Source organism: Pseudozyma flocculosa, assembly GCF_000417875.1.
Source record: "Pseudozyma flocculosa PF-1 unplaced genomic scaffold scaffold00011, whole genome shotgun sequence".
Lineage (NCBI taxonomy): Eukaryota > Fungi > Basidiomycota > Ustilaginomycetes > Ustilaginales > Ustilaginaceae > Pseudozyma > Pseudozyma flocculosa.
Window position 1 is genome coordinate 486,103 of NW_006920879.1, and position 21,603 is coordinate 507,705.

At 65.2% G+C, this 21,603-nt stretch overlaps 8 protein-coding genes across 8 annotated transcripts in view; 4 read left to right on the top strand and 4 right to left on the bottom strand.

Moving 5' to 3' along the window:
* Positions 1–1,134, bottom strand: part of PFL1_03634 (uncharacterized protein) — a gene marked incomplete at both ends in the record, with an annotated part of 2,402 nt that extends 1,268 nt beyond the window's left edge. The window contains one exon of the mRNA XM_007881153.1: positions 74–1,134. Coding sequence (XP_007879344.1) covers positions 74–1,134 — 1,061 coding nt within the window. The remainder of the gene's footprint in view (positions 1–73) is intronic.
* A 1,136-nt stretch (positions 1,135–2,270) lies between these two features.
* Positions 2,271–4,079, bottom strand: PFL1_03635 (uncharacterized protein; the record flags this gene model as incomplete). The annotated part of the gene is made up of 1 exon (XM_007881154.1): positions 2,271–4,079. One exon carries the CDS (start codon positions 4,077–4,079, stop codon positions 2,271–2,273), a length of 1,809 nt encoding a protein of 602 aa, XP_007879345.1.
* A 2,611-nt stretch (positions 4,080–6,690) lies between these two features.
* Positions 6,691–8,704, top strand: PFL1_03636 (uncharacterized protein; the record flags this gene model as incomplete). Its single annotated transcript, XM_007881155.1, has 6 exons — positions 6,691–6,950; positions 7,077–7,111; positions 7,205–7,246; positions 7,357–7,673; positions 7,790–8,141; positions 8,259–8,704. The coding sequence occupies 6 exons, from the start codon at positions 6,691–6,693 to the stop codon at positions 8,702–8,704; spliced, it is 1,452 nt and encodes a 483-aa protein (XP_007879346.1).
* Positions 8,705–8,792: 88 nt separating this feature from the next.
* On the bottom strand, positions 8,793–10,544 carry PFL1_03637 (uncharacterized protein; the record flags this gene model as incomplete). The annotated part of the gene is made up of 8 exons (XM_007881156.1): positions 8,793–8,936; positions 9,040–9,108; positions 9,205–9,398; positions 9,503–9,752; positions 9,842–9,930; positions 10,019–10,153; positions 10,236–10,312; positions 10,414–10,544. 8 exons carry the CDS (start codon positions 10,542–10,544, stop codon positions 8,793–8,795), a joined length of 1,089 nt encoding a protein of 362 aa, XP_007879347.1.
* A 427-nt stretch (positions 10,545–10,971) lies between these two features.
* On the top strand, positions 10,972–11,359 carry PFL1_03638 (uncharacterized protein; the record flags this gene model as incomplete). The annotated part of the gene is made up of 2 exons (XM_007881157.1): positions 10,972–11,190; positions 11,312–11,359. 2 exons carry the CDS (start codon positions 10,972–10,974, stop codon positions 11,357–11,359), a joined length of 267 nt encoding a protein of 88 aa, XP_007879348.1.
* A 53-nt stretch (positions 11,360–11,412) lies between these two features.
* On the bottom strand, positions 11,413–14,730 carry PFL1_03639 (uncharacterized protein; the record flags this gene model as incomplete). The annotated part of the gene is made up of 1 exon (XM_007881158.1): positions 11,413–14,730. One exon carries the CDS (start codon positions 14,728–14,730, stop codon positions 11,413–11,415), a length of 3,318 nt encoding a protein of 1,105 aa, XP_007879349.1.
* A 752-nt stretch (positions 14,731–15,482) lies between these two features.
* On the top strand, positions 15,483–19,645 carry PFL1_03640 (uncharacterized protein; the record flags this gene model as incomplete). Its single annotated transcript, XM_007881159.1, has 6 exons — positions 15,483–17,834; positions 17,923–18,010; positions 18,112–18,236; positions 18,340–18,498; positions 18,592–18,999; positions 19,109–19,645. 6 exons carry the CDS (start codon positions 15,483–15,485, stop codon positions 19,643–19,645), a joined length of 3,669 nt encoding a protein of 1,222 aa, XP_007879350.1.
* A 364-nt stretch (positions 19,646–20,009) lies between these two features.
* PFL1_03641 (uncharacterized protein) lies at positions 20,010–21,584 on the top strand (the record flags this gene model as incomplete). Its single annotated transcript, XM_007881160.1, has 2 exons — positions 20,010–20,081; positions 20,169–21,584. The coding sequence occupies 2 exons, from the start codon at positions 20,010–20,012 to the stop codon at positions 21,582–21,584; spliced, it is 1,488 nt and encodes a 495-aa protein (XP_007879351.1).
* Between the last annotated feature and the right edge of the window lie 19 nt (positions 21,585–21,603).

Sequence of the window (21,603 nt, forward strand, 5' to 3'; positions counted from 1 at the left end):
CGCCGAGCCGTCCGGGTTCCTGCCCTCGGGCAGCGAGTAGCGGCTGACGAGGCGCTGACCGATCGGGTAGCACGTGTACCACTCGATGCCCTTGAAGTCAAAGTGGTAGGGGTAGGCGATCTCCTTGATGGCCTTCATGACCATGTCCGAGGTGACCTTGTCGCGGGCGTCGAGCGCGCTCTCCTTGGACTTTTCGCCCTCGAGGCGGTTGACCTGGGTGTAGCAGCGGATGATGGGCTCGCCCTTTTCGTTGTTCTCGCGGGGAAAGATGTAGAGGGCGCCGTGGTTCTTGGAGTGGATGGCGGCAATCTTGCGGACGTCGGGGAAATCGGTCTCGACGACGCAGTCGAGCGCGGCCCACAGCGTGTCGACCCAGTCGCCGTCAAAGGTGACGGCGTGGCGGTCCTCCATCGTCTTGCGGACGCGCGACCGGCCTCCGTCGCAGCCGACGAGGTACTTTGTCTTGATCGTCTTGGTCTCGCCCGTCGGCTTGATGACGCTGATGGGCGCGCCGCCCTCGTTGGTCGTCTCCATGACCGGCTTCATCTTTTCGAGCGTCACCGTGACCGGGTGCGAGCCCGAGCCCATCTGGAAGTCCTTGTAGGCCCAGGGGCGGGTGACGCGCTGGCCGTGGCGCTCCATGTCGCGCAGGTAGCCGCCCTCGATGAGGCCCTGCTGCAGGCCGAGGGTGCAGTTGTCCTGGATCTCCATGTTGGTCGGGAAGGACTGGACGCGGCGGGTGCGCTCGATGCCGCGCTGGCCGTCGCTGCGCGGGTCCCAGAAGGTGCGCTCGTACGAGGGGGCGCTGCGCTCAAAGAACTCGGAGCCCAGCGGCTCCATGTTGCGGAGCACCTCGATGGTTCGGGGCTGGATGCCGTCGGCGCGTCCGGCCGTGGTGGGCTCGGAGCGCTCGTCGACGACCAGGACGTCGTGGCCGCCGAAGCGCGCCAGCGACGTGGCGAGCATCAGGCCGGCGGGGCCGGCGCCAATGATGACAACGTCCCAGGTGGTCTTGTCGATGTGAGTGAGGGCGTCGGGGTAGTTGTGGGTGCCGTGGGCATGCTTGCCGCCGGCCTTTGTCTCCTCGACCGCCTGGCCGGGGGCCGAAGAGGCCTGCACTGCGTTGGGGGCCATGGCTCGCTGCGTCGTCGCGATGAGGTGGGCCGAGTGCTGTGGAGGGGTCGTGCTCTGCTCTTGACGAGGTCGGGGAGTGAAGCGGCTGCCTCTAGCGGTGGTGCGAAGGTGGAGGAGCGGTGAGCAGGATTAGGGGTGAAGGTAGTGAGGCGGAGGTAGATGGGGGTGGTGTGACAGGGAAGCGGCGTTGTGAGTCAGCCGACGACAAGCTAAGCCTTTATACAGAGGCACCTCTACCTCGTCCGATCCGGAAGCGCCCAAGCAAGCAGGCAAGCAGGCCAGGACAGGCGCCGACGTCGCCGTTACTGCCGCCGTCGGTCAACTGCCTCATCCTGGTCTAGGGCAGCGGCGGGGGAAGGTGCCCTGCCGCGGCGCCCGCCCCCGCCTCTTCCTTGGCCCGCACCTCGATGACGGCCAAAAAAGTCGACTCTCCGCGTGAGCCGAGCCAGGCCGCCTGCTGGGGCCTTCGAGGAAACGGCGGGGAAAGGGGGCGCGCCCGTCTTTTCCGAGCGCGGGCGCGGCCCTTTGCTTCGCGTCCGCCAAACGAGCAGCGAGCGGGCTGAGGTCAGCCGCACCTGCCACGCCTCTCCCTAGCCTACCAGGCCGTGGTTGGACCCTGCCTTGCTCGACGTTGGGCCTGCCTCGGCCTGACGAGAGGCGGCCCACCAGCGAGCGAGCGGATCAAAGATCATCCCACCACCCCCCCACCGAGGCAGGCCGGCTGCGCGTGGCCGCTTTGCCTTGCCTGCTTGCCAGGCTGGTCGTCGGCGCCCCCTCGGTCGCTGGCTACAGGCGGCACGCTCGACAGCGGCAGATCGTTTAGTCGACAACTTCTCGTCCTAAGAGCAGCCCGGAGACGTCGGACGCGCTGCCAGAGGAGATCGTCCAGCCATGACCCCAATTGGCGGCGGGCGACGTGCGGGTTTTCCGCTGCGTAGCCTGCTGTGCGGAGCGCAAGACAGGCAGGCAGGCAAGCCGAGACGCTAGGGCAAGCCTGGATAGGAATTCACGGTGAGGTCGCGGCATCGACGGTACAAGTACATCGTCGTCCAGGCAGAGCCATGGAGCGGCGCAGCTAGCAGCAAGACAGACCAATCTTCGCAAAGAGACGGGATCGGAAGTCGTCGGGTCGGCCTTTACATCATGCTCGCAATGCTCATCCGCTCGGCGGCTGGCTGCGAGGCGGGAGATGGCGAGGCGTCCTCGTCTTCGTCGCGGACCGTGGCTTTGCTCGCGGCGCCTTCTGCGCCGGTGTCTGCGAGCGTCGCTGATGCTGCCAAACGGGGCGAACGGACGTCGCTGGCGACCGACTCGTCGCTGTCGCTGGCGTTTCCGTACCTGTCCTCGTCTTCGTCCTCATCATCGTCATCGTCATCGTCATCGTCGGCCGCGCCGTCAGCGCCTTTGCCGTCCAGGGCTTCTGCGACTATGGTTGCGGCGCTGGGCAACACCTGAACTCGTTGCGCGAGGGCCTCCAGACCGGAACACGATTCCTGTCGAGCCTTGACCAGGTCGGCAAAGTTGGACAGCACCGACGCCAGGCCCTGCGACGGGCCCCTCATCGGGCTGCCCCGGTAATCGCCGTCGACGTCGTCGCCGCTCGCCTGCCTGCGCTCGACAGCGCTTTCAGAGGGCGAGACTGCCCGGGACGTTGGTCGCGTGCTGGCTGGCGAACGTTGCCGCGGGGAGGCTCTGAGGGACTGGATTGTGTACGGCTGGTCCTTGCCTGAGTTTGACGCAACGTCCCCTAGTGACGGTCCGCTCTCTGACGTGGGCGAGGGTGTTTGCTCGTCTGCGTGGGTATCGTGGCGGTCCTCGTCGTGGGACGGCCGTTTCGCGGCTCCTTTCCGACCGTCCGTCGCCCAGGCGTTGCCGATGGCCAGCGCCCGGTGCGCCCATTCCTGCTCGAAGCGGTAGAAGCGGCTGTAGTGATTGGCGACCTCCTTGGCCTCGTCGAGGAAGCCCTCGCTGTTGATCGTCGCCTCCCACTCCTGCTGATGGGCGGGGTCAATGGCCATCTTGGTGGCGCTAAAATGGGCAGCGGGGCTAGGTTGCGGGTCCGAGGGGATCGAGAAGGACCGGATGGCGCTGAGGCCTCCGTTTGTTCCATATCGTGGTTCGGCAGCCTCGTCGACGTCGCTAGTCGTTGCCGCAGGGTGCGCTGCGTTGCCGGCGGCGCGACTGGACGAAGCGTCGAGCTCGGCACCGGTGGCCGTCGAAGACAAGGATGGCCGAGTCGACGAGTCGACGCCGTCGGTCCCCTCAGAGCTGTCGTTTCGCGCCCGCGCAGCCGTGAGGTGTGTTAGGCGAGCCTGCTCTGCCAGCAAGTTGAGCTGCTCTTCGCGTGTCCGCTGCCGCTTGCTGAGGTGCTCTTGTTGCGAAAAGCGTCGTTCGACCAGCTGGCTCTGCAACACAGCCGCCGCTGCGGCCGTCGCTAGGTGGATGATGCTGGCGCGGCGGGCCGGATCCTTGGGCAGCACCACGTCCGAGGGCGAGGTGATGTCGAAGCCGGCGCCGAGATCTTCGGTCAGCTTCCGTTTCGAGCCGTGGCTGGTGCTGGGCAGTGCTTCGGTGTGAGAGATAGAGCCGGAGCGCTGCAGTAGCGCGGCAAATAGCTGGGAGGCGGGTAACGAGCTCGCCGGTGGCAGTCCGGATCGTGACCTCCCGGGATCGGCTCCGGAAGGGGATCGGGGGGCGCGCAGAGGGTCCATCTGAGGCAGTTGGGGAGCTGGGCTGTGTGCGACGACAGGCATGTCTGGCGAGGCAAGCGAGGGCGAGGTGGGCGAGTGGCAAGGGCGCGCTCTGGCTTCGAAGTCGGCCGGGGATGGGATAGAGCCGGCAACAGCAGCAGCAGAGTTCGATGGGGGCGATGGCGCTGGCATGGTCGGACGCTCAACCACAGAGGAGGGTCTATATCCACTTTCGACGTTGCACGGACCGGACATCGAGGGCCGAGGTGCTGAGGCGACGACCGGCCGGGACGGGGAGGACAAAGCGAGGGCCGGGGCGAGGTCTCTGGCTGTTTCCGCGGGAGCCCAAGCGGAGTCCGAGCCGTTGCACGGCGCCGAGGTCGTTGACTCTTCTGACGGCAAGATTGAGCTGCAGCACGCAGCGTCCGGACGTACTGTATGTCTGGAAGCGCGGACAGGACGGCTGCTCGAGATCTAGAACCGGCCGCCGGGTGGTCGATGGCCAGGCGCCGGTTTGCAGCGCGGATCTGCAGTCAGAGCGGCGGGCGCCTCTGGCTCGAAGGGAGACGCCCACGTGAGGAGCCAGAGCCTGTTTCGTTCGCTGCTCCTGAAGCACCGGTCGCTGCTCGAGGGAAGGCCAGACCGGAGAAAGGGCGGGCAGGACAACGGCACCGCAAGAAGTGGCGCAGCAGCGGTGGCGTCGGTGCGCCTAGGACCGCCGCAAACTCAACTTTGGCCAGGCAGTGACCCAGTCTTCTCGAACGCTGCGGCAGCCGGTGTGCTGCGAGATCCTCTCCGGAGAGTCGGACAAGGCTTCCTCGGCCGTTGGGCTGCACTGGCCTCGAGCCGTGCTTGAACACAGAAGTGGGTCGCCCTGGAACAGTCTCGCCGGTCGGTGCGGTGGCGCCGGGGCCTAGAAACGCAGACCGTGCGGGCGGGCCGGGCAAGCGCACGAGTACCGGACCGGCTGCGCCTCGAAGCTCGACTTCCGGAGAGCGAGCTCTAAACTGCGATGCTGCAGAGACCGCTCACGGTTAAAGAGGGGCAGGCCTGCCGTTCTGCCGGTCGTGGTAGGGCTCGGCAGGTGGCGATACCGACGAGACCCAGGTGGTGCGGGCGAATAGCCTCAGGCTCTGGCCGCGGAGATTGGGCGCGACCAGGAGCTCCCCGATGTCGTTGTCGGGAGCTTGCCGCTACAGTACGAGCCGCCGCAGAGTCGATGAGCCGGTTTGACGGTCAGTACCGGGTCTAGATCAGAACGGTACGTCGAGGGCCACGCCCAAGGCTGTCGTGAACCTGATAGGTTGCCGGCGTGCGACGGTTCGACGCCGACGAACGCGAGCAAGTGCAGCGAAGGTGTCGATACCGTTCGTGCCTCTTGTGAGTCTAGATCAGGCTACGGTCGACGACAGGTACGATTAGTAGGTTTCTGCGTGCGTGTGCTGTCGATCCGCCAGTCTGGGCGCCGGCGTAGGTGTTTGACAGCTGCGTTGGCACGAAAGGGGAGACGAGGAGGGGGTGGTGGAAGTCTGACGATGGCAGCAGACGGCGTACGGTCGAGGCCTGGCAGGATGGCGTTGGCGGCGACTGGGTGTAGGCCTGGCGAGCGAGGTGAGGGGGAGGCGGAGGCAGGGAGAGGGAAGCGGTGGATCGGTCACGGTGACTGGAGAAGCAATCCCCGGTTGCCGCCTGTCGTGTTTGGGTGGTCGCTGTCGGGGCGAGACGAGTGGTGGCGCGGCCACAGGCTAGGGGTACGGTAGAGCCGGTCTCGACTCTCTGGCTGACCGCCTTTGTTGGCCATCAACTCTACAGACGCTGCCGGATGCCGCGGTGGCCCGCCTGGCGTGGTCGCCACCGAGATGAGGACGCTGGGGCCGATTCGCCAGGGATCTCCCCGAGCAACACCGCGCAGACGCCCACGTACGGCGCGCTGACAGACACGCAGGCCGGGCTCACCGAGCCAGGGCCGCGCCTGCCTGCCTGTCTTTGCGCTAGACGAGTGTCTCTCTTCTGGCACTGCCCTCGCAGCCTTCGGCGGAAAGGGGTCTGGACAGACGATGCATGCATGCTGGTGCGACGCGGGAACGGGAGGCTGGGTAGTCTGGCGGGCAGACGGGCAGACGGGCAGGGTCGAGGCCTTGGTCGACCGGTAGCCTGCCAGCAGAGAGGCCGGCAGGGAAGGCAGACGGCAGGCAGGCCAGGCACCAGCCTGCTGCACGCGCGAAAGATCCAAGGGGTCCAGACCTCGGGGCCAGATTCCTCGCCCAGGCGCCCCGCCCCACGGCTCTTGGGCCCACAAGGAAGCAAGCAAGCAAGCAAGCTAAGGCAAGCGGGCAGGGTCTCGACCTCGAGGCTCGGCCCGCCCGAACCTTGCTTGCTTGCTTGCTCGGTGGGCCCGCAAGGACCAGCGTCCAGCTCGCTTCGCTCCGCCGTCGTCTTGGACTTCAGACGAGACGCGCGGCTTATCCCGCACCGGTACCGTACCGTACCACTTCTGTGACTGCGGGACAGCGCTGGCCGATCTTGGCCTGGTCAGCCCAGCCAGCCGGCCGGGGGGCCACCGCAACGCAGAGGCCGGGAGCGATCTACAGATGGCATGCGCCAGCTGCTCTACCCGCATCTGCAGGGCGAGGCCTGGATCTGCAACGCTGCAGCGGAACACAGACTTGCTTGGCCTCGAACCATGCTGGTCTCTCGCACGACTGCCCCGCCCCGCCCCAAAGCCCGAAAGTCCGGTGACGACGGCCTCGACCGGGCCCCGCCTCGTTGCGTTGCAGGCGCGGTACGCATCCGGGGCAGCCAGCCAGGAGCAGACAGAGAGGAGCCACGACGACAACGACGACGCAACGCAACGCAAGCGAGGACGATGTCGAGCGCCCCTGAGCCTTCATGTTGCGCGACGCCTCCCGCAGCCTTGCGGCTACGCCCGACTCGGCGCACCGTCGCCGCTGGCGGGCAAGAGGCCGGATCCGCTGCCGAGGCTGGCAGAGTCGGTGGGCCCGACGATGGCGCTGCTGACACGCTCCGGACACCCTCGCAGCCGTCTCGGGCCGCGACGAAGCGCAGGTTCCGCATCAACAGGCTGCTCGGTCGCATCGTCCCGCTCATCATCCTGGTCTACGTCGGGTAAGAGGAGCCGGTGCCAAGTCGACAGCGGTGCGCGCCGCTCAGGGCTGAAGCGGAGTCGCGAACTTGACGGTTCCCCAACGTCGCTTGCTGCGCACTACTACGGTGGTCGTTTCCCCCTGCCAGGTACACCTACCAGCTCGTCGTCTTCCGCTACAACTGTGAGGCCAGCCTGACGGTGCGTCGAGGTCGTCGTGACTGCCCCCGGCGCTGACTGCTGCACCGATGCTTTACCTGCCTCGTCGACCGCGCAGATGGCCATGTCTGCAAAGTGCTCGGTAGACCTGGGCTATCCGGTGAGTGACCAGGAGCAGGAGCAGGAGCAGGGGCATGCCCCGCATCAAACGACGGCCATTTGTCCTCACCTCGACCCTGTGCTGTGCCCCTCATCTCTCCGGTTGATCAGCGGCCCACCTGCTCCCAGCGCACATCGGCTTCCTCGCCGCCGTGCGCAGCTACCTGCGCGTCTTTCTCGCGCACTCGTCGACGTCGCCCCGTCGTGGCCTGCGCGGACGACTTGCCAGGCTGTGCGGCAGCTCCTTCGAGCCGCACGACGGCTTGCGGCTGGAGCGCGGCCAGGAGGGCATCCGAGCATGCCAGCCTGACGGATCGCCGCTGCGGTGCTGGCGCGACGCGTGCAACGGCAGCATCCGGGGCGCGCGGACGCGCCACTGCGGAGACTGTGGGACGTGCAGAGTCGGCTTTGACCACCACTGCGCCTGGGTGAGTGCTAGTCATCCTGACGAAGCCACGGCGAGGAGACTCACAACGCGCTGTCGCAGGGCGCTAACGTCTCGGCCCTGCCCCGTTTCCCTTCCCCCGCCACCTGGCAACGACAGTTCGACAACGACGTGACCGCACCGGCGACGCTGCGGCCGTTTGTGCACTTCCTCGTGCTGATCCCGCCGCTCGTCGCGTGGGCCTTTGCGCCGCTGCTGCCCGTCGCATGGCGACACGCGCGGGCAATCTGGCGGATGGCGAGGCAGGATCCCGAGATCGCCTCACGCTGGTGGGACCGACGACGGAGTTGGGCGGGTGGGCCAGTGTTCCGCTACGCCGTGGGCTGGATCTGGGCCGGTCAAAAGGCCTCCTCCCTGCCGTACAGGCACGGCACGACGCTCCTCGACCGACCGAGCCCGCGCATCCCGTTTCTCGTCGCATTCGGCGTCGTCTTCTCCTCGATCGCTGCGAGTGAGTTCGCCCCTCCGCCGCACGCCCTACCTCTAACGCCTGGTGTTGTCTCCTTGCCCATCGACGAGGAGCAACTGACGAAGCGCGACACGTCCACCCCCACCCCGCACCGCACAGTCCTGGCCACATCGACGCTGCGCCAGCTCTCGCGCGGCGAACTGACCATCGACGTCGAGCGACGTAAAGCCCACCGTCGTCTGCTCTCCTCAACCTCTGCTGCGGAACCCACCGACGAATCGAGGCGGAGGCTGGACGTCCTCGAGCCGCGGGTGCATTTCAGCGTACCCGTTTCGCTCTTCTCCCCGGGCGACGGCGAAAGGAGCATAGGACGGGGCGAAGGCGAGGACGAGCAGAAGAGGGAGGTCGTCTCGATCCGCCTCGATGAAGGTGTTTGGCGCAGGAGAGCGGGGCCAGGACGGGGAGACTGGATCGAGAACCTCTGCTTCTTTCTCTGGGACGATGATGCAGAGACGTCGATGGCGGGACAGTGGCCGCTGAGCGACAAGGTGCATCACGAGTTGGTCCGACGTGCCGAGGCGCAGTACCGACAGAGGCAGAAATGATCAGCGACCCATCGACATGTCGTGTCATGCCATCCTTCGCATCACCCTGGCCCCTTTGGCCGGTCGATTCCGTCGTGGCCGGGGCGGCTCAGCTGTACACAGCGCGTATGCCCGCCCCTGCCTCACGGTGCGGTCGACTCCTCGCGCCGCGTCCACCCGGTCCCATGCCTCCGCCCGGACCAAATTCTCCCTCGGCCTGTCCGCTCTGAACCAGATCGAACTTGTCCACCAGCTGTTGCGGCTCATGCGAGACAGGACGGAAAGGTGTAAGCCCAGCAGCTCGGCGAAGCAAGGATGATGTAAGGGAGGGCGAGGGAGAAACCCGGGCTACTCACCTCGTTCATCGTATGCACGCCCTTGGTCATGGTCGTGAGGTAGTTGGTCAGGAGGACGTCGTTGTACTCCTGTCGAATGAGCAGCGGGCGGAAATAGAGAGAGAGAAATGACTCCAGTCAGCGAGCGTGATCAAAGCTCCCGGCGAGCGGCACACGGCGACGCACCCTCAGCAGCTCGACGTTGAGGTCGTCCAGGCCCGTGGCGGGCAGGTTGGAGACGACGGCCTTGATCTGCCTCAGGCTCTCGTGGTCCATGGGCACCTTTGCCTCCTTGACCTGCTGCATGTACGCCGTGACGAGCTTGATGCGGTCCTGCAGCTTGGCGATGGCGTTGTACTGCGCCATCAGGCTCGCGACCACTGCGGAGCGGACGGCGGCGGCAGGGGAGGTGGAGAGCGGATCAGCGCTGCGAAGGAGTCGCGGTCATATCGATACCCCTGCGACGGTGCCATGGCCAACCCACTGCTGCTCTCATCGCTCCCGCCCGACTCGGCGCCTGCCTTGCTCGTGTGGTCCACGGCGATCCTTTCTGCCTCGCCCGTCTCGATGCGGTAGCCGGTGGGGATGAAGAACGTGGTCGCCTCTGTGCCGACCATTTCGATGACCGACTCGTACACGTTGATGGGCAGCTCGCCGTCCTTGTCCGCTGCTTCGAATGATGCCACCGTCGGATGGAGCTGGAGGAGCAGGGGCGTCTCGTTGTACACCAGCAGCTGCGTTGTGCAGGGGAAGGGCGGAGCAGGGCAGGCAGGGTCAGCGAGCGTACCCGTACGGCGCTGTCAAGGCAGCGACTGCGACGCACCTGCTTATGGATGTGCATGTCGCTCTCGAGAGGCACTGCGCCGACCGTGTACCATCCCAGGACGTCGAGCGTCGGAAAGACTTGCTTGTCTGTGGTGTGCGAACAGCGCCAGATGGGGCAGGGTTCAGTCCGAGTGTCCATGGGGATCGAGCAGAAGCGGAAGCAGCATGGACTCACATTGCGCCTGTCTGGATCTGAGGAAGTCGTGGTCGACTTCCAAGCTGGACCCGCCGGCGGCGGCCAGCTGGATCTCGAACGAATTCTGGATCTCAATGTCTCTTCCGGACTGGGTGCCGAGCAGCATGCCGTAGACTGAGCGGACGAGAGTGCGTGGGAAGGGTTCAGCGCCGACCTGAGATCTGAGACTCGCGGCTCCACGGGCTCGTGTACGCACCTCTGACATTGTCGGAAGAGGACTGCAGCCTGGTCCTGACGAGATGCTCCGACACGTTGAGGATCGGTAGCGGGTGTCTGCAGAGGCAGGTATCGAGCGTAGGGGGGTAGGTCGGGGTGTAAGTAGAGGAGCACAGAGAAAGGAATTCAAGGAAAGCTCAAGCCCGGGCTCGACTTACAGGCTGACGTTGCTGGCGACACCCGACGAGGACTGGGCGTCGAGGAGGACGGGCGAGAGTGGCGACACGCGCAGGGCGCTCGAGGTGGACCCCGAGGCCGATGCGCCGGTCGTGCTCGCGGTCGCTGCCATGGCTGCGTGCTTGTGGTTGTGGCAGGAGTGATGTGCGAAACAAGGGGCAGTGGTTGTGGGAGATGGGCCAGGGCGGGGCGGAGCAGGAGATGAGGGATGCAATCGAGGTAGGCAGCCAATCGAAAGGTTGCGGGCTGCGGACAGGCCACCCGCAAACGGGGGGCCATTGAGCCTCCACATCCCGCCATGGCCTCAGCCAAGCCGGCACCTGCGCCTGTCTGGCCCCATTCAAAGCAGCCAGCCAAACGTCGGCACCGAAACGCCCCCGCCAAGCGTAGTCGCAGCCCAACACGGCGCGTCCAACAGGCAGGCAGGGGTCCACGGGAGCGGCCCGGCACTGTTGATGCCGCTGCCCAGCCTGCTCCTCCTTCCTCTTCTTCCACCACCATCAACATCAAGGACCACCTTGCACGCACCCACGCACGCCATGAAGCTACCGCCCCGCTCGCTCGTCAAGCGCCTGATACGCAGCCACCTGCCCGCCTCGGCGCGCCTCAGCAAAAACGCCGACCTCTACATCGCCCTCGCCTTCCTCCTCTACATGCAGCGCCTCGCAAACGAGACCCGCCTCACCCACCAGATCGACCTCTCCAACGGCATCCGCGGTCCCCTCGCAAAACGCCACGTCGCAGGTGCAAGGAGGAGGGTCAGGGGTTGATTTGGCTGCGCGGCCATCGCGCCCGCATCGACTCGACTCAACCTGGTGCTCGCTGGGCTGGCCGGAACGACGTCCGCATCCTGTCCATCCGTCCGTTGGCATCCTCAAGTCAACACGCAACAAGCGGAATACTGCATGCCGAATGGTGGCAGCATGACTGCGATTCCGACGAGGACGGATTCTGCGCCGAGTCCTCCACCAAGCGCCCCTTCACATGTCCATGTCCTGCTCGTCGCCCCTCGGCATCGCGCCAACGCCCAGCCGTCCCGCCAGCACGCCAACCGCACCCGCGCCCTGGCTCTTCAAAAACTGCCGGAGCATGTGCACCTTGTCGCCCTCCTCGCCTGCCTCCTCGTCGAGCTGCTTGAGCAGGTCCGGCGGCAGGTGCTGCAGCAGCGTCCGCGGCAGATCCGCCGCATCGTTGCCCGACGACGCCAGCAGGCTCGACAGCAGAGACAGATCTTGCTCCTCCTCGGCGCTCGGCTTGCTCGACTCGGCAGAGGGGGGCGTGGCGGTCTTGTCCTTCCCGGTGTCGGCACCGCTCGCCGCCGGCTGCTGTTGCTGCCGAGGGAGCGATGCGATATGGCTGTCGATCTCGTCCATCGCCTCGTCAAACGATGTGATGTCCGGTCGGGGCCGAAGCGCCGCCGGCGACCGTGCAGCAGACGAGGCGGGCTTTGTCCCTGCATCTGCCGCGGCCGCCTTGTCCCCTCTTGCAGCGCCGCTGCCCGCCGCAGGAGCCGCGGCGACCTCCGGGACGTACCGGCCCTCCTTCCTCCGCCTCTCCATGACCGCCGCGTACTGCTCCCGCGTCAAACCCAACGACGTGCGGACAAACTCGAGGAACTCCTCCTCGCCCTCGTCCTCGACGACGTCGCCGCCCTCCTCGTCGCCCGGGCCCCGCAACCAGTCCCCTGCGGCGCCTTCTTCGTCATCGTCGTCCCGCACATCGTACTCTCTCGCCAGCTCCTTTCGGACCTGGGCCGAAGTCTCCTGCTCGAGCTCAGAGTCGGAATCCGAGGCGCCGTCGTAGTGGTTCTGCTGGCGCGACAGCAGCGTCGACGTCGCGCGCATCTCCTGCGAGGCGAGTTGCGAGTGAAGCTTCTTCGTGGCCGCGCTGCCGGGCGGAGGCTGGACCAAGGCGTTGGACGCATCCTTTGCCGCCGTCGCGATGTGGAGCGAGTGGGTCGACGAGAGGCGGTCGAGCACGTCTGCCAGCCCTTCCGGCTTCTGCGTGGTAGATGTGGGCGAAGAAGGCGGGCGGTCGTCCCGTTGCGCGTCTTCCGCCATGGCCGTACCGCCTGCCGCCACCGCCGACGCCGCCGGTGTCGACGTCGGTGCCGAGGGTGCTGCCGGTGCAGGCGCTGCCCCCTCTTTGGTACTCGATCCTGTGGCCCAGATGCCCGCCAGGCCTGGCAGGATCTTTTCCAGCCTCTGCGAACGTTCGCCCTCGTCCATCTCCCTGAGACGCTTCTGTACCTCCCTATCCACTTGTTCATCGTCGCCCTCTTCTCCAACTTTGTCGTCATCGTCGTCGTCGTCGTCATCACCGTCATCGAGATCATCATCGAGCATGAGATCGTCGTCGTCGCCGTCCCAGTCTTCCTTTTCGTCGTCGTCGAGCTCGTCGAGAAAGGCGGCGCCGCGCTCGTCGGACTGCGTCTTCATGAACTGGTCCATTTTGGAGGCGAAGCGCTTGAGCTTGTCGAGAGCCTTGTCCTCCTCGGATGCCTGCGCGGCAGAAGGCATCTGCTGCTGCGATGACTGACGCGGCACGAAGCGGCTCTCGAGCATCGTATCGAGGTCTTCGGTCGTCACTACCATCCAGTCTTCGGAGTCCTCGAGCGAGGCCAGCACCGCAGGCGACGACGTAGGCGAGACGACCTTGATGTCCCCGGTGGCAGCCGCCGTGTGCGGATCAGAGAGCAGCGCATCGACCTTGTCGGAGACAGAACCGCGCTGATGTGCCTCCTCGTCCTGCGCGTCCGCACCGCTGTTTGCAGGCGTCACCTTGAGCTTGCGTAGCTGTGAGACTGCATCGGCCTCGAGCTGCTTCCACTTGGCGGACCCCTCGATTTCGTCGCCAAAGTAGCCCAGCTTCCTGAGCGAGGCGACAAACTTCGCATGGTCGTCTCCCGCGGCTGTCTCGGACGCAGCATCGGCCGCATCGAAGCTCGAGGCGCTTGCGTTGCGCTTCGACTTGCCTCGGCGACTGGCCGACTCTTCGTAGGCCATCTCGAGGCCGCACCACACCTTGGCCCCAATGTCTCGCCACCGCCCCTCGCGCAGCTCGCGCTGCACGTCGTCTTCATCCTCGACTGCGGGTGCTGCTGCACCTCGAGAGCCGCCTTGAGCTCCCTGCTGCATCCGCAGGCGGTACTTTTCGACGGCCATCTGCCACGGCTTGCCGAATGCTCGGGGCGGGAAGAAGCGGTCGTAGCAGAGCTGCGCGTAGAGATGCCGTGTCATGCGGACAGGCGTGAGCACCACTTCGTCCTGGTCGATGCCCTTGCCGCCGGCCGACATGGACGAGCTGTTCGGGTCACCCTGTCCATCCTGGTCCATGGGAGACGGCTCAGCCTCAGAGGCGATTCGGCAAGGGAAGCGCTTCATCCGCATCGCCGCTCGAGAGCTGATGACGTCCCTGGTCGTGAGCGCCTCGGTGGCGCGAGAGACCAGCTGGGGGTCCGCCTGCAGTACACAGGCCAGCCGTCGAGAGAGATAGGCGAGCGTGGTATGGTGGTGGTCCGCAGCAGCCAGGGGATAGTCCTGGATCCTCGCAAAGGCGGCCTCTTGGACCGCATCCGAGACGCCGGTAAAGATGGACGGGTCTGAGACTGCGCGGATCGCATCCGAGACGGTGATGGTGGCGGGATGATCCGGGTCCTCGTCCTGGCTGTCGATCCGCGGTGCTGGCATGGTGGCTGATCGGATCTCGAGCGGGACGAGATGGAGGCGACCTTGGTGAATCCAGACGCGGTTATCGACATTGTCTGGGCTGACCCATTTCGGCAGCGCCTCTGCCGCCTCGATCAAGATGAACTGGCCATCCTCGTCCTGGATCGAGACGGCCAAGCTGGTACCAAAGTAGGCAGCGTCCCGGGTGGCCATGCAGAGGATGTAGGTGATGAACCACTCGTCTTCGACGCAGTCGCCGCCCGTGCGAAGATGAAGGCGCACCGAGGGTGTCGTCGGATCGTTCGGTGAGGAGGCTGAGGCTGAGTTGGCGGCCAGCGACGTCGGTGGAGGCAGCGAGATCGACAAAGTGGGCGGGTCGCGATGCCAGATGTAGGGGCCACCGATCTTTGGGTTGGCGCAGGCGTGTCTGTGGAGGTAGGCGTCGAGCTTTGCCCGCAGTGTTGAGAGTTGGGCCACTACATCGACATGGGAAGAAGAGGACGGCGACGGCTCGAGCGGGTAGATGTGTGCGATGAGGGCCTGCTGCTTGTCGGCCTGGGCGGCGGAGCGCAGCAGTGCGTTTGTGTCGCTGAGCGGAAGCGCCGCAGTGCCATCGAAGCGGTCGTCCATGATGGGCGAGCAGCGCACCCTTGGCCTTGTGTTCCTGTGACGCTGATGGGGGAAAGTCCTGGACGGCACTGGCGAGGGACCACGGTGATGGTGGTGGCGGGGCAAGGGGCAGAAGAGGCAGCTCAGCTGGCCCCAAGTCGGCGTCTTTCGAGAAGAAAGCCAGCGCTCGCGGGGGGAAAAAATTCAAATGGCCTGCGCCTTCTCCACTTTGCGGTTTGTATTCGACGGCGGGGCAGACGCAATACCGCGTCGCGTCGAGGCCAATACAAGATTCCAGGCCGCCTGGCCGTGGCTCGGGTTGCGGGTGAGGAAAAGGTGCGAGTGACGCAGCATCAGGGAAGCCCTGCCACAGAGGCCGCTCTCACCTTTGCAGGCGCAGCCGGCCAGACTCCAGACTCGCTGGGCGGACGGAAGCGTTCAGGCCAACAGCGCGGGGGGCGGCCCTACTTCCGCCTTTTTCAAAAGACGACGGAGGCCCGCCAGCTTCCCATCCACACCACACCACACCACTCTGACCTTCCAACGACTCACCGCCACCGCCACCTTACAAACGCCATCCTGCATCTCGCTGTCCAACCCTTTCCCCGTCACTAACCTCCTCCTGTCGTGTCGCACCCACACTGCGCGTCCATCCTCGAGGGGCAGGGCGCGCACCTCTAGCCGCCTGGGCCTCGCTCGCATAGCCTCCCTCCGCCCCTCCTTGACCCCCTCGCCTTGCTCGCATTGCCAGCCGCCCTCGCCCGCTGCTGGTCATGCCCGCATTCAAACGCTCTCGCTCGGCCATCGAGCCCGCACAGAGCGCATCCTCGTCCTCTGGCGCCAGCGGCAGCGCAACAAGCTCCCCCTCGCCCTGGAAGCGCATTCGCGACTTTGTCGTCGCACCCTTCAGCCCCTCGCCCAGCAGCAAACGCAGGAGGACGCATTCAAACCTCTCCGACGCACCCCAGCACGCCGCCAGCGGCTTCATCGAGCTCGATCCTTCTTCCGACAACCCTGCAGCTCCGGCCACCCTTCCCGCCGACCAAGAGGGCAGCCTTCGCTACCCCAGCCTCGATCGCTTGCAGGAGCACGACAGGAACAGGACCGTCTCCAGCGGAGCCTCGTCTACCAACCGCGTCCTCAGGCTCTATCCATCACTGCCCTCCTTACCACGCTCGAACTCGGAATCAGCCGAGGACGACCAAGCGGTCCCCGAGCAGCATACCGCCGCTGAGCCTGCGCCGTTCCAATTTAGCCGCGAGACGTCTCAGAGGCTCATCGAGATTCTCGACAGGAACGACCTCAGTCGGTCCCCCGACGGCGTCGAGCTGGACATGGAAGCCCAGCGGGCGAGGGAGAAGGCAAGGGTGGATCGGGAAATGGCAGCGATCCTGGCAGACTCCCGCCGCTCCCCGGCGTCATTCGGGGCCAAAGGCAAGGCAAGAGCCACCGAAGATGGGATCGTCGCTGCTTCAAATGATTCGGCTGCCTCCGAAGGACCAACGGACCAGGACGTCGACGAGATCGAGGCCCTGGTCGCATCTGACAAGGGCGAACAGCTGGGCGACTTCGGCGGAGCGGAAGCCGACCTCTCTGTGCCAATGGCAACGCCTTCAGAGGATGGGGACGCCAAAGAGGACGAGCTCGCCGCGAGCATCAAGGAGCCGCCATCCGCCGACGACGCGATACCATCCGACGAGGCCAGTACCGATGCCAACGTGCTTGTCGATCTGCACACAGACTCGACGAACGTCGACTCGGATCAGCTCGAGGCAGCTTTACCTGACGTGGGCGGTGAGGCGGCGCCAGTGGCCGCGAACGCCGACCAGTCAGCAACTGAAGCAGCGGCCGAATCTGAGCCAGCCTCCAGCTTCGGTGCCGCCAACGAGCATACAAGCGACGTGGCGGAGGCCGCAGCTGCATTCGTCCGAGACCTCATCGCCGCCGGCCAGTCAAGTCAACACAAAGAGCCAACGTCGACTGACATGGACGCAGAAAGCCTCGGGGCCGCCGCACTCGGCGACGATGCCGATGCAAGCATGCAAGAGCCCCAGCAGGACGAGGCGAACGTCGAATTTGAGCAAGCTCCACACCTGGACAGCCACGTGCCGATGCTGGCGGGCACGGCCCCGTCGGAAGGCGACCACGAGAAAGTCGATGGATCTTCGCAGCACTCCGACGCGTCGAGCGACGACAGCGACGACAGTTCTGACCTGGACCGGGCGGGCGATGACGACGATGGGCATGGCGTTGAAGTGGACGAGCTCGAAAGCGCGGACGAAGCAGAGGCCGGTACAGACGACGAGGAAGACGAGGACGAGGATGGGGATGGAGACCATGGCGAGGAAAGCGAGGATGAGGAGGATGAGGAAGAGGATGCAGACGAAGATGCAGCGGAGGACGGAGACAGCGGGGAAGACGAGATCATCCTGGTGCAGGGCTCTCACCCGGCGTCAGCGACAGCTTCGTCCGAGCTCGAGGCCGGCGAGACAGACGACGCATCTTCTGTCGGTCCGGTCGGTGACGATGAAGAAGCTGCTGCGGAATCTTCGGTCTCAGCAGTCGCTCTCAGGCCACTACCCAACGGAGCTGACGTTGTCGACCTCACCGGCGAGGACGATGACGAGCGCGATGTTGCCGCTGACACCTCGGATGTCAAGTTCAGCCCGGCAAATGCAGCGCGAGTCGGGCAGCTCCTTCAGCGCCGGTCTCAAGCAGATTCGCCCTCGAGGCGCCGCCCCCGCCACTCGGCGCTCGTCGGACCCATGACGATGGAAGCGATCCAGAAGGAGCACCAGCACGCTTTCAGCTTCGACTCGTCTCTGCACGACCGCAGCAGCCTATACTCTGGACACGACGGCGGCTACGGCGACGCAGACGATGACGACGACGGGCGCTCGGAACGGTCGGCGGCCGACTCGGTGCGGGAGATCGGGCGGCGCGTGCAGACCATGAAGCTCTTCAAGCCACGAAGCGGCAAGCGACTGTCGAGCGGCGGGCTGGGCTTCCCGCGCGCTCCGAGCTCGGTCGGCGGCTCTAGCAGTGTCGGCTCGTTTGCGAACTCGCCTCAGCCCAAGATGCGAAGCTCGAGCTACACGAAAAAGAACCACATCTTCAGCGGAGAGGTGAGTGTGTGTGTGTGTGCGGCGCAAAAGGGGTGCAAATGGTAAACACTGCTGACTCGTTGGCGTCTGACCGTACGTCGCGCTGCAGCACATCCGAGCGGTCAGCATGAACAACAGGATGAACCTCAGGAGGCGGGTCAAGCAGGCTTGGGCCCAGGTCAACTCGCTGAGAAAGGGTGAGTGGCCACAGGCCGCCCTGACGTGCTGCTGCTGCTCGATGCTCACTGGACTGACTCAAGGGACGATCTCGGCCATCTGCTCTGAATCACGACTCCAGTCCACAAGGTGCCCACAATCAACCTGGAGGTGTTCGAGGGGCTGGCTCGAAAAGGTGCAGAGGTGCAGAGGATCGTGCAGGCCGAGAACGACCGAGACTTTGCCAAGAAGCTGCAGACCCAGGACGTGAGTGCAGGCTGTCTCGAGTTGGCCAGGTGATCAACGGCCTACCTGTGGACATACCTCTGACGATGTTTGGCCCCTCCGTGCCTTGCTGCTTGCTCTGCAGGATTATGTCGAGTCGTTCCTCCGCCGCCTCAAGCAGAGAGAGGAGGACGCCGGCAGCCTGATGCCTCTACCGGCGCACAAGCTCAGCGAGATCGAGCGCCTGAAGCGGGAGCAGCGCGAGCGTGCCCGCAAGCTGCGGGGCGTCCTAGGTAGGAGACCGGTGAGTAACAGGCTGCAAGCCCAGCTAGTGATGTGGCCAGCTCAGACGAGTATCTGATCGTCGTTGCTCTCCTTTTTGCCGCCGACCATCCAGCTGCCGGATCGGCTGCCGGACAACGCTGAGGCCGAGGTCGACGAAATCTTCCGTCGACGAGGCAAGATTGCGTCGATCCCCGGCGCGCAGGTAGACGACAAGGACGTGCGCAAGCTGCTGCCGTACCAGTGGCTCAACGACGAGGTCATCAACTTCTACGGTAATCTCGTCCTGAACCGCGCCAACGATGCCGAAAAGAAGCGGCAGGAGGGCATCAAGAAGGCGGCGCAGGCGCAGCCACCCGACGATGCGACCCACGACGCCGCTGGCAAGGGCAAGAAGAAGAAGCAGGAGCGGCCCTATGACCCTGCCCTCGATGCCTACTGGCGCGTTCATTTCTTCTCGAGCTTCTTCTGGGAGAACCTCAAGAACCGAGGTTTCGACGGCGTCAAACGCTGGACTCGCAAGGTGAGGCGTCTACGACGATGATGAGGCGTGGTCCTCTCTGGCATACTGTCGCCAAGCTCGTGCTGACCCCTCCCGCTCCTGTCTCAACGTGCCGCTGCCGGATTCGCAGGTCGACATCTTCAGCAAGGACATCGTCCTCTTCCCGATCAACCTGGGCAACTCGCACTGGGTATGCGGCGCCATCAACTTCCGCGAGCGGCGGTTCGAGTACTACGACTCGATGGGCATCGAGAACCGCAAGGCGTATGCGCTGATGCGGTCCTATGTCGTGTCAGAAGGGCTGGACAAGAAGAAGCGGCGCATCGACCTGCGCGGCTGGCGCAACCGCTTCTCGCGCGAGACGCCGCAGCAGGAGAACGGGTACGACTGCGGCGTGTTTGCCGCCATGACGCTCGAGCAGATCAGCCGCCGCGATCCGAGGAAGAGGATCCCGCCGCCCGTCGAGGTCAAGTGGGTCGAGGCCAGCGGCGACGACGGCGAAGAGAGCGAGGTGGGCAGCAGCGACGACGACGATGACGGCGGCGCGCGTGCGCAGACCCACGACGACGACGACGACGAGTACGAGTGGAACTTTCGGCAGCACAACATGCCCTACCTGCGCCGGAGGATGGCCTACGAGATTGCCACCACCCAGCTGCTCGAGTAGCAAGAGAAGGAGCCCGTCTCCCCCGCCTTTATCTCGCTGTATTTTTAGTCGACTCGCGCCTGGCTCCTGCAGCCGGGCCTCTCTCGAGTTGCGACAAGATCATACATCGTGCGCGCCAGCTCCCCTCGTGCCGCTTTCGTTAGCCATCTCCGCCGTTTGGGCCGTGCAGAGCCAGTCACAACCTCGAGATTGTGAGCGGTGTTGGGAGACTCGGGAAACGGAGACGGTTTGGGCCAGCTTGAAGAGGTGGAGGGGGTGCATGGAGGAGCTGCTTCAGCCCAAGGTTCAGACTGACGACGCGTCCACCTCAACCACCAACGACTCCGCCGCTGGCCTCTGCTGCCGCCGCTGCACGCTCGACAGCATGACGACGGCCGACAACGCGGACTCGACGATACCCATACTCGACTACACACCGAGCTACGACGAGTTCCTCGTGAGCCATCTCGAGACGCCCCCTCTCGCTCTGAGTCGACATGCCGAGACTGATCCCTCCTGCGCCTGGTCCCGTTCTTCGACGCAGACAAACCACCTACTACCCAACGAGCCCTGCCTCTTCTCGACGCCACTCGACACATTCGCACCCTGGCTTTCGCGTGCACTCTCCACGGCTCCTCTTCAAGAAGGTACGACCTCGGGGCGGGGCTGGACCACGCCCAGCATCGATTGGGACGTCCTGGCGCAGCAGTTCGGGGACCACGTCGCGCCCACCGTGTTTTGCGACGACGAGGGTCGACAGTGCAGAGAAGACCTGCCCGTCGCGCGTACCGTTGCCGAGCGCATGGCCGCCGGGAAAGGCCCCGTGTATATCAAGGACTGGCACCTTGTTCGTCTGGCTCGTCGGGATGCCATGGCCCGGTCGTTTCGGGATAGGTGGAGCGAGGTGGGGAGAGAGGAGAGGGAGAGGGAGATGCAGAGGCGTATGCCCTACGTCGTCCCCGAGGCACTTAGAGACGACTGGATGAATCCGCCCTATCGTCCTGCTCGCACGTCGTCCAAGGACACGAAGCGTGGTTCAGCCCCCGTGGGCATTGGGCAAGCGCCGAGGCCAGAGGCAATCGCGGCCGCCGACGGCAGCGACAACGAAGATGAAGACGACGACGACGACGACGACGATGACGACTTCCGGTTCTGCTACGCCGGCACGGCGGGATCGTCGACGGGCATACACCGAGACGTGTACACGAGCTACTCGTGGTCGACCAACCTGGTCGGCGTCAAACGGTGGCGGCTGTGGGCGCCGTCGCACGCCGCCTGCCTCCGACGCTTCCCCGCGGTCCGGACGAGCGAGCTGGTGCATGACTACGCCACCATGCTCACCCTCGTTCCTCCCCCTTCGTCGTCGTCGACACACGAGCGCGCCGGCAAGGTCGCCATCGAGTGGTCCGGACTGCCACAAGCCGTCGCGGCGACGAGGACCGTGGTCCAACGACCGGGGGAGACCATCTTCGTGCCCTCGGACTGGTACCACCAGGTCGAGAACGTCACCGAATGCATCTCGCTCAACCACAACTGGTGCAACGCCGTCAACCTGCCCAGCCTCTACCGCTCCATCGTCGAAGAGGTCGAGGACGTGCAGCACTCGCTCGACGACGTGCGCGAGATGCTCTCCAAGGGCCACCCGGGCGCGGCGCAAGCAGCCGGGCCGGGACACGACGAAGAGTGGAGGCGCGAGTGGACCAAGATTGTCCTCGACGTGGCCAAGCAGGATGCCGGGTGGGCCTGGACCGAGTTCTGGAGGATGGTGGCCACCAACCTCGGCCGACCCCCGGCATTGAAACAGGAGAGACCGGAGGATCGGTGGGTGAGGGATCGGATATGGCCGCTGGTGGCAGACTTTGAGGGCAGAGAAGAGTTTGCATGGGTAGAGGAAGAGTGTCGGACGTGGTGGCGAAAGGCCAAGGAGCAGCTCGACAAGGAAAGCGCAACACCGCCGTAGTCCGCGAAGACTCGGAATC